The sequence below is a fragment of the Musca vetustissima genome, unplaced genomic scaffold, assembly GCF_032173495.1.
Source record: "Musca vetustissima isolate MV318-11 ecotype Yass unplaced genomic scaffold, APGP_CSIRO_Mvet_v1 utg14290, whole genome shotgun sequence".
NCBI lineage: Eukaryota > Metazoa > Arthropoda > Insecta > Diptera > Muscidae > Musca > Musca vetustissima.
Genome location: NW_026874844.1, coordinates 122342 through 138454, shown reverse-complemented (window position 1 = coordinate 138454; position 16113 = coordinate 122342). Strand labels below are relative to the sequence as shown.

The window sequence follows — 16113 nt, the reverse complement described above, 5'->3', positions numbered from 1 at the left end:
GGCGGGACTCAAGCAATTTTTAGACATTTTTGTGGGGTCTTGATCGCTTTTTCCGATCAAAGTGGTTGTATTTTGGGATTTTTCGAGTTATCAGTGGGGAAAAGACCTCTAGGCTGAAATTTATAATTAAATTTGAATTGAAGTTTCATATAAGGTTCCGTTTCTGATAATTTTGATATTTTAAGGAACCTGTGTGTCTTTTTCTAACGAAGTGTCGGTTGGTTTAACATTTCGATTTTTAAGATCATGAAAGACATATGAAAAAAAATCTGTTAAACATTTTATGGTCGGGTTATTAAACCAATTTTCAGATATTTTTTTCTGGGATCTTGGTCGCATATTCAGACGGAAGTAATAAGCATTTGACATTTTTGGGTTTGCATAGCAAAAATAACCTCATGGGTGAATATTTTGAATATAAAGCCCAATTTTGGAATAGGCTCCCATAATTTCCACAGAGCCAAAGAAAACAGCAAAGTTTCGTCATATTAAAGGTTCCTCGAAATTTTGCTATTTTGAAGGGTGTAGCCTCATTTTCTAACCGGAGTGGCAGTTCGTAGGCCATAATCAAGGTTCGACTTATTTTTAGGTATTTCGAAGGACTCATTTTCTATGCGGAGTGGCTTTAATAATTCATTTAGGGTGTTTAGAGGATATAAGACCTCCTGGAAGAACTATAGCTTTATATTAGGGGTTCTGAAAGTTTTTCGGTACTGTTAAGGTCTTTGCCTCAGTTTTTCAAGTGAAGTGGCCATAACATCGGGTTCTTAGAGAAAAAAATATATTATGGCAGAAAATTTCCATTGTAAGACACATACACAAGGCCATCTATAGGGGACCTTTAGATGTATTCTCTAAGGGACCTATCGAAGAAGTTTTGTAAGGGACATATATAAGTCCATATATATATATACATATAGGAGTTATATAAATCATATAGTAGAATTTTCCTAAGGGACCCCTATACAATATAGGGAATCCTAAAAATGACCTCATATAAGGAAGCCCTACAATAAATTTAAAATACGTTCTGAAATTTAAAATACGTTCTCTTTCAAGTGGGTCTATAGGAAGCCCTCTATATGACCTGCAATGCAAAGAAGACATATACGGTTTTCTATGTGTGAAGGCACCCTGAAGATATATAATCTGTAAAAGATAAAAAAGAAGGTATTTTTGTATTTTTTACAAGACCTCTAAGAGATCTTCTTTCTGCAAAAGGCCGTAGGATAACTTCTAAAGGATACATTCAAAAACTTCTAATGTGGACACCTCTTTCAAGGTGACCTATACAAAACCTACTATAGGTCCTATTATGAAAAGAAGACCCATAGATGTTTTTTAGTCGTGAAGGCCTCCATATGGTTCTTTAACGGTCTTCTATCTCTACATGACCTCTAGAGAGTCTGTTATCTTTGTAAGGCTTCTAAAATGTCTTCTATCTGCAGAAGGCCTCTGAAGGGCATTTCGAAGATCTCACATTAATATACTGTCTCAGGAAGGCATTCCGAAGGTCTCCGATTAATAAAATATTACTAGAAGTCGTTCTACCTGTACAGGTCTTCTGTCTGTATAGGGCCTCTACAATGTTTCTATCTGTAGAAGGTCTTTAGTAGGTTTTCTAGAAGATCTACTATCAATAGAAGTCATGCAGAAAGTCTGCTATCTATAGAAGGCCTTTAGGAGATCATCTATATTTAGAAGGACTCTAAAAGGTTCTGCAAAGAGCCTCTAAAAGGTCTTCTATCTATAGATGGTCTCCAGAAGATCTTTGAAGACCCTGAAGTAAAAAAATGTGTCCTCCCCTTACTCCTCTGTACAAAATTTCTTTTCTTCGCCTCCTCACCCTTCTGAAAATCTCCCCTAATTTCCCATTAATGTTTTTTCTTTCAATATTAGCTGCGTTTGCGTTTTTTTTGTTGTTCTTATGAAAAAAAATATTTAAAACTTAGAAAAAATTAGGTTCCGCTTAAACATAATCATTAGTTTTCTTAATATTAGACATTGTATTGCAGTTATCATCAAAATTTGATACAGGACGATATGATCTCTGTTTCGCCTTCAAATGGATATTCCAGGCGGCCAAGACGACAACGAGGACTGAAAGGCAACCGATGATGGTATAGAGTAAATCATTATGTTGGCTATAGCGCATCAGTTCTACAACTTGAGGATAGACTTGGTAAGAGGCGGCATCTTGATGGGTGCAGGGACCAGGCGTGGTGCTGGTGGTGGTGCTGGAGGCAGAGCTTCCTGTGGGGCAAGGTATGGCAGGGGGTGAGGAGGTGGTAGAACCTAGGGGTTGGTTCAATAATTCTACTGGACTTTGTGTGACCTTTTCTTCGGGTTTGGGGGTAGTGGAGGTGGTAGAGGTTGAGGTGGTAGTTGTAGAGGTTGAGGTGCTGGTAGTGGAGCTACTTGGAGCTGCTGTGGTAGTGGTTGGAGCAGCCGTGGTGGTTGTGGTAGTACTTGTTGTCGTTGTTGATGTGGTGCTATTCTCCACCTCGGCAATCGGTTTCAATTCCAAATTCGGTTCCACATTCGCCTCCACCTCATTGTAGTCATGAACATCATCATAGTGATGCCCGGAATCACCACCATTATCATCATATTCATCATCCCCATTGGGCATGGGAAAACCTTTAGGCCAACAGACGGGGCAACACATATCCTTCAATGTCACCTGACGATGTGTCGGACAATCGACAGCACTACAGAAATTAATGACACAATGTGGCTCACCATTGACACAGCGACAATCGTAACAACCATCCTTCCAAGTGTCACCATGTTCAAAGAATTTATTCAGATTTTTCGATTCACAAATTGCTCCGCCTGTCTTCTTGATACCTTCATCACAGATTTGATGACAGATTTTCTGTCCGGCCTGACATTTGCATCGTTGACAATCGGTAAGCCAATAGCTATCGGTATTAATTTCCGCAGTACAATTTGGTTCACGATGACATTCATATTGGCCACAGCAATGGCCTGGGTGATCCATATTTTCGGGAGAGATTTCTACCACCACTTCCGAATCACTGGCACAATCGGGTATATAACACGTCTTACAGACACATTTCTGGCTTAAACAGCAAAAAGCATAGGCCTCATCCAGCGGATCAATATAGGAGGTATTATGGAAGTCATCTTCCATAATCAAAGGTTCGGGTATCAGTTCACGGATATCACTGTCCTCGGGGCAATGCATTTCCGACAGGGGAGGGCATCTGACATTGTCACACAAATGGGGGATGTGAGAATCTGGAAAAAAAGACAAAAAACATTAATTAAAAAATTGCTAAATCGGAATTCGAAATAACAAAACAACAATCAAACTCCCCAGGAGATTTTCAAATATCGAAAAAAAAATCGATTGATTCCCCCTGATCTATTTTCAAAAGCCCTTTTAAATTAAAAAATCCCAAAACAAAAATCCAAATTTTCCAAACCAGTCAATCAGCCGAATTCCAGCTGCTTTCAATGCAGGCAGCTCCAACATGTCGCAGGGCCATTGTCTAGCTTAACAATGGCAGCTGAATAAAAATCACATTTCCAAAAAAAAAAAAAAAAAAACGGAGGACCACCTGCAGAGTTAATAGGCCCAGCGTTCGCAATCCATGAAAATATTTGCAATAAAATCAGATCAAAAGCTGTTTTTTCTGGCTCATAAAACCCTTTAACGTGATGAGGGGGTCCAGAAGAGAGCGAGAGAGGTAATGTGACGTTTACGCCATGCTATAACAATTCATTGATTTCAAATTGGTATAGCATAGCTTATCATAAAATAGCATCCAGTGGAGAACATAACCCAGTGAAGAAAAGGGTGGATTTTTTTTTAAAGATTTTTTCAAGCTCCCAAATAGGTGTAGATTTTGCAAATAATTTTTTTTCGGGTTGCCCACAGGGCGATTTTTTAAATATTTTTTTTATTGAAGCCCATAAGGCGTAGATTAACCGAATCCACGACAGTAGGGGATTTATCGGCATTCGATTCAAATCCCATTAAAATACCTTGGCTATCGATCATAAGGTGGCGCCTACAATTCGCCACTGAGGGTTCGTGTCTTTGCTACAGACATGAACACCTTGTAACATTTCTTGTCATATTTTTTGCATACTTTTAGGCAATAACTTTTAGACGTAGATTTTTTAAACAATTTTTTTCAAGACGACCATAAGTCGTAGATTTTTTAAATAATTCTTTTCAAAGGATCTAAAAGGATATTTTTTTTTCAAGACGACCATAAGGTGTAAATTTTTTAAATAATTTTTTTCAAGACGACCATAAGGCGTATTCGAAGCGACCATAAGGCGTATTCGAAGCCCAGAAGGCGAACATTTTTTTTTCATGAAGCCCATAAGGCGTATTCGAAGCCCAGAAGGCGAACATTTTTTAAATAATTTTTTTCAAGAGGACCATAAGGCGTAAATGGCCGTAGATTATTCGAAGCCCAGAAGGCGAACATGTTTTAAATCATTTTTTTTCAAGACGACCATAATGCGTAGTTTTTTTAAATATTTTTTTTCATAAAGCCCATAAGCCGTGGATTATTCGAATCCACGAAAGTAGGAGATTTATCGGCATTCGATTCAAATCCCATTAAAATACCTTTGCTATCGATCACAAGGTGGCGCCTACAATTCGCCACTGCGGGTTCGTGTCTATGCTACAAACATGAACATTTTGTAACATTTCTTGTCATATTTTTTGTGCATACTTTTAGGCAATAATTGTTTAGACGTAGATTTTAAAAATAATTTGTTCATGAAGCCCATAAGGCGGGATGCTCACAAGGCGTAGATTTTTTAAATCATTTTTTTCGGGATTCTCACAAGGAGTAGATTTCTTAAATAATTTTTTTCGAGATGCTCACAAGGCGTAGATTTTTTAAATCATTCTTTTCGGGATGCTCACAAGGCGTAGATTTCTTAAATAATTTTTTTCGGGATGCTCACAAGGCGTAGATTTTTTAAATCATTCTTTTCGGGATGCTCACAAGGCGTAGATTTTTTAAATCATGCTCACATGTCGTAGATTTTTTAAATCATTCTTTTCGGGATGCTCACAAGGCGTAGATTTTTTAAATCATTCTTTTCGGGATGCTCACAAGGCGTAGATTTTTTAAATCATGCTCACAAGGCGTAGATTTTTTAAATAATTTTTTTCGGGATGCTCACAAGGCGTAGATTTTTTAAATAATTTTTTTCGGGATGCTCACAAGGCGTAGATTTCTTAAATAATTTTTTTCGGGATGCTCACAAGGCGTAGATTTTTTAAATAATTTTTTTCGGGATGCTCACAAGGCGTAGATTTCTTAAATAATTTTTTTCGGGATGCTCACAAGGCGTAGATTTTTTAAATCATTCTTTTCGGGATGCTCACAAGGCGTAGATTTCTTAAATAATTTTTTTCGGGATGCTCACAAGGCGTAGATTTTTTAAATCATTCTTTTCGGGATGCTCACAAGGCGTAGATGTTTTAAATCATGCTCACATGTCGTAGATTTTTTAAATCATTCTTTTCGGGATGCTCACAAGGCGTAGATGTTTTAAATCATGCTCACATGTCGTAGATTTTTTAAATCATTCTTTTCGGGATGCTCACAAGGCGTAGATTTTTTAAATCATTCTTTTCGGGATGCTCACAAGGCGTAGATTTTTTAAATCATGCTCACAAGGCGTAGATTTTTTAAATAATTTTTTTCGGGATGCTCACAAGGCGTAGATTTTTTAAATCATTTTTTTCGGGATGCTCACAAGGCGTAGATTTTTTAAATCATTTTTTCGGGATGCTCACAAGGCGTGGATTTTTTAAATCATTTTTTCGGGATGCTCACAAGGCGTAGATTTTTTAAATCATATTTTTCGGGATGCTCACAAGGCGTAGATTTTTTAAATCATTTTTTTCGGGATGCTCACAAGGCGTAGATTTTTTAAATCATATTTTTCGGGATGCTCACAAGGCGTAGATTTTTTAAATCATATTTTTCGGGATGCTCACAAGGCGTAGATTTTTTAAATCATATTTTTCGGGATGCTCACAAGTCATTTTCGGTTTTGTAGGAATTTTTCTGAGGCTATGTTGAGATTCTAAGGCGTGGATTTTTAAGGAATTTTTCTGAGGCTATGCTGAGGCTCTAAGTCGTGGTTTTGTAGGATTTTTTCTGAGGCAAAGCTATGGCTAGGCTGATGCGCTAAGTCGTGGATTTTAAGGAATTTTTCTGAGGCTATGCTGAGACTCTAAGGCGTGGATTTTTAAAGAAAAATTTTGAGGCTATGCTAAGGCTCTAAGTCGTGTTTTTTTAAGAAGTTTTTCTGAGGCTATGCTGAGGCTCTAAGGCGTGGATTTTTAAGGAATTTTCCTGAGGCTATGCTGAGGCTCTAAGTCGTGGGTTTTGTAGGATTTTTTCTGAGGCTCTAAGTCGTGGGTTTTGCAGGATTTTTTCTAAGACAAAGCTAAGGCTAGGCTGAGGCTCTAAGTCGTGGGTTTTGCAAAATTTTTCTGAGGCTATGCTGAGACTCTAAGGCGTGGATTTTTAAAGAAAATTTTTGAGGCTATGCTGAGCCTCTAAGTCGTGTTTTTTTAAGAAATTTTTCTGAGGCTATGCTGATGCTCTAAGTCGTGGATTTTAAGGAGTTTTCCGAGGCTATGCTAAGACTCTAAGACGTGGATTTTTAAGGAATTTTTCTGAAGCTAGGTTGAGGCTCTAAGTCACGGATTTTAAGGAATTTTCCTGAGGCTATGCTGAGACTCTAAGGCGTGGATTATTAAAGAATTTTTCTGAAGCTAGGCTGAGGCTCTAAGTCACGGATTTTTAATGAATTTTTCTGAGGCTATGCTGAGGCTCTAAGTCACGGATTTTTAATGAATTTTTCTGAGGCTATGCTGAGACTCTAAGGCGTGGATTTTTAAAGAATTTTTCTGAGTTTATGTTGAGGCTTTAAGTCGTGGATTTTTAAAGACGTTTTTCGGGATGCTCACAAGGCGTCGATGGTTCAAACAATTTTGTAGTACACTGTGCCTCTAGACAGTGTTAGGTCATAAGGCTTTTGTTTTTGTTCACTGGGTTCCAATTTCGATTCTATTTCGCAATTCCTTTCTATTATGGACCCATTGACCATTTTTAGGTATTTCATACGTTCGCTTGCTCGCATATGAGTTTTCTTCCAATAGCTCCATTTCCATTTTTCATTATCATGGAAATGGTCTGCAAACGTCATAAAATGCTAATGAGCATTACTAGCGTCACGTCTGTCCGTTCGTCCGCCCGTCTATCCATCAATGGATTCAGTGGAAAAAATGCGAAAGCATTCCCATCATCGCCTCATCACAATCGTTTGGAAACATTAGCCTCATCAATAGGTAAATACGATGATGATGGTGAAAAGGGATAGCTGGACAATGAAAGCAAGTAAAAGCTCTACAAACATCGACGACAACAAATAATGGTACCCGGCTAACACTTCGCATCAAATTATGCAAGATATACGATCGTATTGCGTATTTTGTTGATGGATGGATGGAATGCCATTCAGATGGAATGGTTCGACGGTTTGGCTTTCAGGGTGGTGGTGGCATAGAAGGAAGGGAGATATAGAGGGAGGTAGAGGGAGTTAGCAAGCCAGCCATCCAAAGTGTCAGGTTGTTTATCTTTGGCCACGGTTGGTGGTCTTTAGTGACAAAACTATTAGGAGGTCCCTTGTTCAGACATCACCATTTATGGACTTTGGTAATAAAATCACCCTTTCCCTTTTTTGTTGTTTGTTTGCTGCCAAATCTCGTTGAGGAAAGTGAATGATACTGTCGTTGTTGTTGTTGTTGCTGGCGAATTGTCATTATGGCGAAAATGTTATTTGAGCGAGGAAACCAGTGAAGCGATAAGAAGATTGTTTTACTATATTTTATTCGGAAACAAATCGTTTGAGGAATCATTGAAAGATATTTGTTCGGAGGATGACAGTAGAGGTCAAAATAATAGCAGAGGATTTAAGAATTCTTTAGATTTTTAAAGAATTTTTCTAAGGCTATGCAGAGCCTCAAAGGCGTACATTTTTAAGAAAATTTCCAAGGCTATACTGAACCTTAAAGTCCTGGATTTTTAAGGAATTTTTTTTTTGAGGCTATGATGAGGCTCTAAGGCGTGGATTTCTAAGGAATTGTTCTGGGGCTCTATGTCGTGGATGCTTAAGGAATTTTGCTGCGGCTTTGCCGAGGATTTTTTTGGAAATTTATTTAGAGCTATGCTGAGGCTGTAAGTCGTGTTTTTAAGGAATTTTGCTAAGGCTATATTAAGGCTCTAAGGCGTGGACTTTTAAAGAATTTTTCTGAGGCTATACTGAGACTCTAAGCCTTGGATTTTTAAGGAATTTTTCTGAGGCTATGCTGAGACTCTAAGTCGTGGATTTAAGGAATTTTTCTGAGGCTATGCTGAGACTCTAAGGCGTGGATTTTTAAGGAATTTTTCTGAGGCAACGCTGAGGCTCTAAGCATGGATGTTTGAAGAATTTTTCTGAGGCTATGCTGAGACTCTAAGGCGTGGATGTTTGAAGAATTTTTCTGAGGCTATGCTGAGACTAAGGCGTGGAAGTTTGAAGAATTTTTCTGAGGCGTGGATTTTTAAGGAATTTTTCTGAGGCTATGTTGAGACTCTAAGGCTTGGATTTTTAAGGAATTTTTCTAAGGCTAAGCTGAGCCTCGAAGGTGTAATATTTCTAGGACTATGCTGAGGCTAGAAGTCGTGTCTTTTTAAGGGCGTGAATTTTAAAGGAATTTTCCAAGGATATTCTGAGCCTCTCAGGCTTCGGTTTTTAAGGGATTTTTCAATTTGGATGGATGGAGTTTTTTATGGCCTTGACCTTTGAAAAATTCTTTAAGAACACCATGCCCTGACCTTCCAAAAAATCCTTAAGAACTCCTGGCCCTGACCCGAGACAAATTCCTTTAAAAACTCCTTAAGGCTTAGAAATTCTTAGCCGCAAGGCGTGAATTTTAAAGCATATTTAGGGATTTTTCAAATTATTTTCTGAGACATTGATTTTTAAGGTGGCTGTACCACTAGGACATGGATTTTTTATGGCTATGCTGGGCCTCGAAGTAGTGAATTTTTTACATAATTTCTCTTAGGCTATGTTGAGCCTATGAGGTGTGAATTAAAAAAAAATTCCCACGGCTATGCTGGTCATCTAAGAGGTGAATTTATTAGGATTTTTCGAGGCTTTTCTAACGACCAAGACGCAGAGTTATTAAAGGAATTTCTCTAAGACCAAGGCGTGAAAAATTTAAAGGAATTTCTCTAATGCCAAGGCGTAAATTTTTAAGCAACTTTTCTAAGGCCAAGGCTTCGAGTTTTTAAAGGAATTTTTCTAAGGCCAAGGCGTGGATTTTTTAAAGGAATTTTTCTAAGGCCAAGGCGTGGATTTTTTAAAGGAATTTTTCTAAGGCCAAGGCGTGGAGTTTTTTAAGGAATTTTTCTAAGGTTAAGGCGTGTAGATTTTAAGGGAATTTTTCTATGGCCAAGGTTTATATGTTTTAAATGATTTTTTCTATGTCTCATAGCGTGTAGTTTTTAAATGAATTTTCTAAGCCTCGATGCCTGAAGTTTATAAACGATTTTTTCTATGGCCCAAGACTTAAATTTTTCATCAAAGTCTACTGCTCTTTTAATTTCCCACAGCTGTTATTTTCAAAGTGCCATTTCTCTTCTTCTCCATTTGTCTATTAAAAAACACTTTCTCTGTTTTAATTTTATCCATTTCGAAGTGCTAAAACACGACAAAGAAGACAACAAAAACCGAATGACATTTTTTACAATTTTTCAAAGTGTTTTCCATTCCATTCCATCTATAATGCAGACGACACATGGGGAAACAATTGAAGCGTCGGGCAACAAAACAATTAACAATCCCTTAGGGTCCGAACATTTTAGCCAATTTCTGGCTTATCAAATGGATATTGAAGCAGGCCATTGTGTTAATGTTTTTTTTAAGTAATTTTCTGTTTCTTAAAAGTGTCTTTCGAAATTTAACAACATAACACAACCCCTCTTCACAATGAATGAAACTGCAACATCATCATTAACACCACCACTCAGGCTATTGATTTGTTATCACTTTTGTGTTTTGAATATAATTTGAATTTTTTGTGTTGAGTGCAGAAGAAGATTTTTGGATGGCATTTTTGTCATTAACATAGATGTTGAAATTTCGAAATAATTAGTTTCAAAAATGAGTGTTTTGAAAGTAATGAAGATATTAAAGAGTGTGTGAAGAAACACTTCAATTCAAATCAAATAAAAAAAAACTACCAAAAATATTTAAAAATGTGAAGAGAATTTCTGGTACTAAGGAATCAATGTCTGCTGATAAGTTACTTAAAAATCCCATACGTTTGCCTTTGAAATATGTCTTAAAAATTCCGAGGCTTAAGGCTTAGAAAAATCCACATCTCACAAAATAATTTATTATTTAAAAATATCCAGGTTTTACGGGCTCAGCACAGCCTTAGAAGAACTTAGTAAAAAAGGTTAAAAATGATTTTAAAAAAATCAAGGTATCGAGGTATAGCCTTGAAAATCTAGAAATCTGAAGGTCTAATTTTGGTGTAAATCTTCTGTGAATCCATATCTACCTTCCAAAACTAAAAAATATCTCCCCATTAACCCCTTCCATTTCCCATTCGTCCTTCCAATTATTCCTTTCCAAAAGGAAAGTAGCATTTGAAAAATTCAATCCATTCCCAAAATTAAACCCACTCGTTAAAGTTTTGTAGTTGTTGTTGGTTTTTTTGTTTCTGCCAGACCTGCCCACCAAATAAAAGTTGGCATAATTCATTGCATATGATTTGCCTGGAGGTCATCAATTAAAAAGTCTGTTACTAACGAAGTTTTTGCAGGCAATTTTTTCTCCAAAAAAAAAGAAAAACTTCAACAATAATGTGGTGGTAACAGCTGGTCGCGAGAAATTGTAATGTTGGAAAAGTATGCGGAATGAGGGAGGTATGAAAATTGGGGAGAAAGAAAAAAATAAACATTCCCAGGAATGGCCTTAGAAAAATTCCTTTCAAAACTCCAGGCCTTGGGCCTTAGAAAAATTCCTTTAAAAACTCCACGCCTTGGGCCTTAGAAAAATTCTTTGAAAAATCCACGCCTTGGGCCTTAGAAAAAATTCTTTAAAAAATCCACGCCTTGGGCCTTAGAAAAAATTCTTTGAAAAATCCACGCCTTGGGCCTTAGAAAAAATTCTTTGAAAAATCCACGCCATGGGCCTTAGAAAAAATCCTTTAAAAATCCACGCCTCAGAGTCTCAGCATGGCCTTAGAAAAATTCCTTAAAAATTGACGCATTAGAACCTCAGCATAGCTTCAGAAAAATTCTTTGAAAAATCCACGCCTTGGGCCTTAGATAAAATTTTTGGAAAAATCCAAGCCCTGACCTTAGAAAAATTCCTTCAAAAATCCTCTGAAGAAAATCTGAGGCTAGCTCGGGCTCTAAGGCGTGGATTTTTAGAGGCTGTCCTGAACTATTTATGCCTGAATCCTTAAGAAATTTGTTTGAAGCAATGTTGAGGTTTTAAGGCGTGGATTTTTAAAGAATTTTTTCTGAGGCTATTTTAAGGTCTTCAGGCCTTTTTGTTAGGAATTCTTCTAAGGCTACACTGATGCTCTATGACGTGGATTTTCTGAGTCTAAGCCTTTCGAGCCTGGATTGTTAAGGCTTTTAAGGCAATGCTGAGGCTTTTAGGTATGGAGTTTAAAGACATTTTTCTGAAACTATACTGAGCCCTTCAGACCTGGATTTGTAAGCAATTTTCTGCGACTATGCTGAGGATTTTTACTGAGGTTTAAAGGTGTGGATTTTTAAGGAAATTTTCTGATGCTAGGAAATTTTAGGAAATTTTTCTAAGGCTATGCTGAGATTCTAAATCGTGAATTTTTAGTAATTTTTCAGAGGCTTATTTGAGTCTCGATGGTGTTGATTTTTGCTGAATTTTTCTGAGGCTCTAAAGAGTGGATTTTTAAGTAATTTTTCTAAAGCCATGCTGAGGTTCTAAGGCGTGGATTTTTAAGGAATTTTCCTGAGGCCATGTTGAGACTCTAAGGCTATATTTTTTCTAAGGCCATGCTGAGGTTCTAAGGCGTGGATTTTTAAGGAATTTTTCTAAGGCCATGCTGAGACTCTAAGGCGTGGATTTTTAAGGAATTTTTTAAAAGTCATGCTGAGACCCTATGGCGTGAATTTTTCTAAGGCCATGCCAAGGCGTGGAGTTTTTAAAGGAGACTCTAAGGCATGGAGTTTTTAAAGGAGACTCTAAGGCGTGGAGTTTTTAAAGGAGACTCTAAGGCGTGACGTTTTTAAAGGAGACTCTAAGGCGTGGTGTTTTTAAAGGAGACTCTAAGGCGTGGAGTTTTTAAAGGAGACTCTAAGGCGTGGCGTTTTTAAAGGAGACTCTAAGGCGTAGATTTTAAGGAATTTTTCGAAGGCCATGCTGAGGTTCCATGGAGTGGTTCTGCGAATATACTGAGGCTCGAAGACGTGAATTCTTAAAGATTTTGTTGAGGCTTTTAAGGATTTTTTCTGCGGCTCTAAGGAGTGGATTTTCAAGGATTTTTTTCTGAGGATCCTAGGAGTGAAGTTCAAGGATTTTTTGAGGCTCCAAGGAGTGGTTCTGCGAATATACTGAGGCTCGAAGACGTGAATTCTTAAAGATTTTTTTGAGGCTTTTTAGGATTTTTTTTCTGAGGCTCTAAGGAATGATTTTTTTCGGAGGATCCTAGGAGTGATGTTCAAACAAATTTTTTTTAGGCTCCAAGGAGTGGATTTTGAAGTATTTTTCTCTGAGGCTCTTAGGAGTGAATTTTGAAGGAATATTTTGGAAACTTTAAGATGTTGATGTTTAAGGAATTTTTCCAAGGCTACGCTGAGGCTCTAAGGGTTGGATTTCTATGCAATATTTATGAAGCTATTATGAGCTTCTGACGTGGATTTTTAAAGAGCTTTTCTGATGATGTAAGGGGTAGATTTGAAGGATTTTTTAGGCTATGCTGAGGTTTTAAGTGGTGGATTCTGAGGATTTTTTTCTGAGGCTATGATGAGGTCCTATGACGTGGATTCTTAGAGATTTTTTCAGAGGTTCTAAGACGTGGATTTTTAAAGTCCCAGAGAATGCGATTTTTTTTTAGATTTTTCAGGTTTTTTTCCCCTTCCTTCCCATACTTCCCTTGCCTTTTTCTGGTCCTCCCCCAAAAATGTTTAGAAACTTTTTCCTCTTTTTTCGCTACTGCGTATTTTATTTTTTCGTGGTAGTTTCCTCGGCAACAACATTTTATTGCATTATGAAAACCAAAAATAAAAAAGAAGAAGTAGCAGTCGAACACGTAGTGTACTGGGCCCAGTTGTCTCTCTACCTCTTTGAGATAAAATGAAAAAGTTTTTTTTTTTTTTAACTTTTTGTGGTTGTCTTGGCAAAGACCTTATGGACGAAGAAAATGAAAAGTTTTCTTTTTTTCCTCAGCTTCCTTCAAATTTGCCGCTGTTGTTTCTTTTTCGGGGAGGCGTAATAATTAATTGAATTATTGTTGTTCGGGACCGAAGTTAATGGTCCAACAAGGAGGCTTAAAGAGTCAGTGTTGATGATGATAATTTTTTTGGCTCTCTCGGCATGTCTCCTAACCACCACCTATGGAAATATTCCTTTTGGGTAAAATTGAAACATATTTTCATTATGGAATTGGAAAAACAAAGTTTTATTATTAGAGGCATCAAACTGGTGGAGCGGCTGCTGCTGTGGATGGCGGAGATGATAATGAGGATGGCGTTGTTTTTATGTCTAGTATTGGTTAGAGTGCTATAAAGAAAATTTATTTAACACTTAAAGAAGTTATGTGTAGCTTCTTCATCCTCCATACCACTCTCTGCTTTCCTCCTGCCCTTTTCCTCCTTTCTGATTTTTTTTTTGCTGTAATTGATAATTCTGCAAAACTTCTTTAGAAATTAGTTAGGGAATCTCGAGGATAATGATAGCTTGTTAAAGCCAGCCGTTGTGTAGAACAACAACAACCACAACAAAAATAACGTAATTTATGTTCTACCAAATGTAACCTCAAAATTTAGACATTTTCTGTAAACTTCTCTTCTTCAGTCGGGAGTGAGTTTGTGGTTTGTTGATTTCCAACTAAAAAATAAATTTCCCAAGATTTTTAACCACCAAAATTATGCCGCCAACAGCCTCTTCACACAATTACAAAGAAGAAGAATAAAAAATAACGACGAGGTGTAATTAATTTCAACAACTAAACAATACAAGCTTCCAAAGTTCTCCCGCACCGACAGCTGGGTGAATAAATGTTAGGCTAACGGCCTAACACAGACCACTGGCTAATTCTCACTTAACAACTTTTCTTAGACAGCTTTTTTCAAAATGCATTGTTCTGGTTGTTGTCTTTGTTGTCAGAATTAATTAATTTTAATACAAATACAAAAAAAAATCCGACAACAACGACAAATGGGTTCTCTGGAGCCTTGTTAGTCCTCAATTGCCATAATTGTGAAAGTTTTATTTCTTTACAAGCCTCAATCTATCTCTCTTCTTCTTGAAGTGGCACACAACAAATGCAATAAATTGTTTTAAATAAATAAATTTATTAATTGCAAGAACAAAATAACAACTTTGCGAACAAATAATTAGCCCACAGCAACAACAATAAAAAACTATACAACAATATTTAATTATTTAAAAAAGTTATTTAATTCCAATATTAAATAAAATGGGTTGGCGATAAGGCATGGGATCGGAAAAATTATACCCTACACTCAAAGAGGCATTTATGAAAAAATAAGCGCTCAGCAAGGCCTTAGAAAAAATTATTAATAATTTCCAAGCCTTGGCCTTAAAAAAATCGAAAAAAAACTCATCCAAAAGCCTCTAAGGCTCATAAAAACCACGCCTTCGAGCCTTAGCATAGAAGAAGCGATAAAAAATATAGGAGGTTTTCATAAAAAAATCATGTCTAATGTGTTTGGCACAGCCTTAGCATAGTCTCAGAAGGTCCTAAATGTAGTCTAAGAAAAAATCCTTTAAAATTTCCACACCTAAGCATATTAAAATCTTTAAAAAATCCAACTTAGAGACTCAAAATAACCTTAATAAAATTCCTTAAAAATCCACGCCTTAGAGCCTCAGCATGGCCTTAGAAAAATTCTTTAAAAAGCCAAGCCTTAGAGCCTCAGCATGGCCTTAGAGCATGACCTTAGAAAAATTCCTTAAAAATCCACACCTTAGAGCCTCAGCATGACCTTAGAAAAATTCCTTAAAAATTCACGCCTTAGAGCCTCAGCATGGCCTTAGAGCATGACCTTAGAAAAATTCCTTAAAAATCCACGCCTTAGAGCCTCAGAATGACCTTAGAAAAATTCCTTAAAAATCCCCTCCATAGCCTTAGAGCCTCAGCATGGCCTTAGAAAAATTCCCTAAAAATCCACGCCTTAGGGCCCCAGCATGGCCTTAGAAAAATTCCTTAAAAATCCTCGCCTTAGAGCCCCAGCATAACCTTAGAAAAATTCCCTAAAAATCCACGCCTTAGAGCCCCAGCATGGCCTTAGAAAAATTCCCTAAAAATCCTCGCCTTAGAGCCCCAGCATAACCTTAGAAAAATTCCCTAAAAATCCACGCCTTAGAGCCTCAGCATGGCCTTAGAAAAATTCCTTAAAAATCCACGCCTTAGACCCTCAGCATCGCCTTAGAAAAATTCCTTAAAAATCCACGCCATAGAGCCTCAGCATGGCATTAGAAAATTGCTTAAAACCCATACCCTAGGACCTCAACATAGTCCCAGAAAAAATCCTGGGCAAAAGGAAAAATTCACACCTCAGAAGCCTAGCATAGTCCTAGAAAAATGTCTTAAAAATCCACACCTTAGAGGCTCAGCGTAACCTTAGAAAAATTCCTTAAAAATCCACGCCTTATAGCCTTAGCATGGCCTTAGACAAATTCCTTAAAAACGACGCCCTAGGACCTCAACATAGTCCCAGACAAAATCACACCTTAGACGCTTAGAAAACCCCTAGAAAAATTCCCTATAAGTCTACGCCTTAAAGTATCATCATAGTTTCACTA

General features: G+C 37.2%; 1 protein-coding gene across 1 annotated transcript in view; it reads right to left on the bottom strand.

The window, feature by feature from the left end:
* Positions 1–1969: 1969 nt before the first annotated feature.
* The window catches only part of LOC133337191 (uncharacterized), a 99449-nt gene continuing 85305 nt past the window's right edge, over positions 1970–16113 (bottom strand). Inside the window, exon 2 of the mRNA XM_061545450.1 lies at positions 1970–3264. Within this exon, the coding sequence (XP_061401434.1) occupies positions 1970–3264 (1295 nt within the window). The remainder of the gene's footprint in view (positions 3265–16113) is intronic.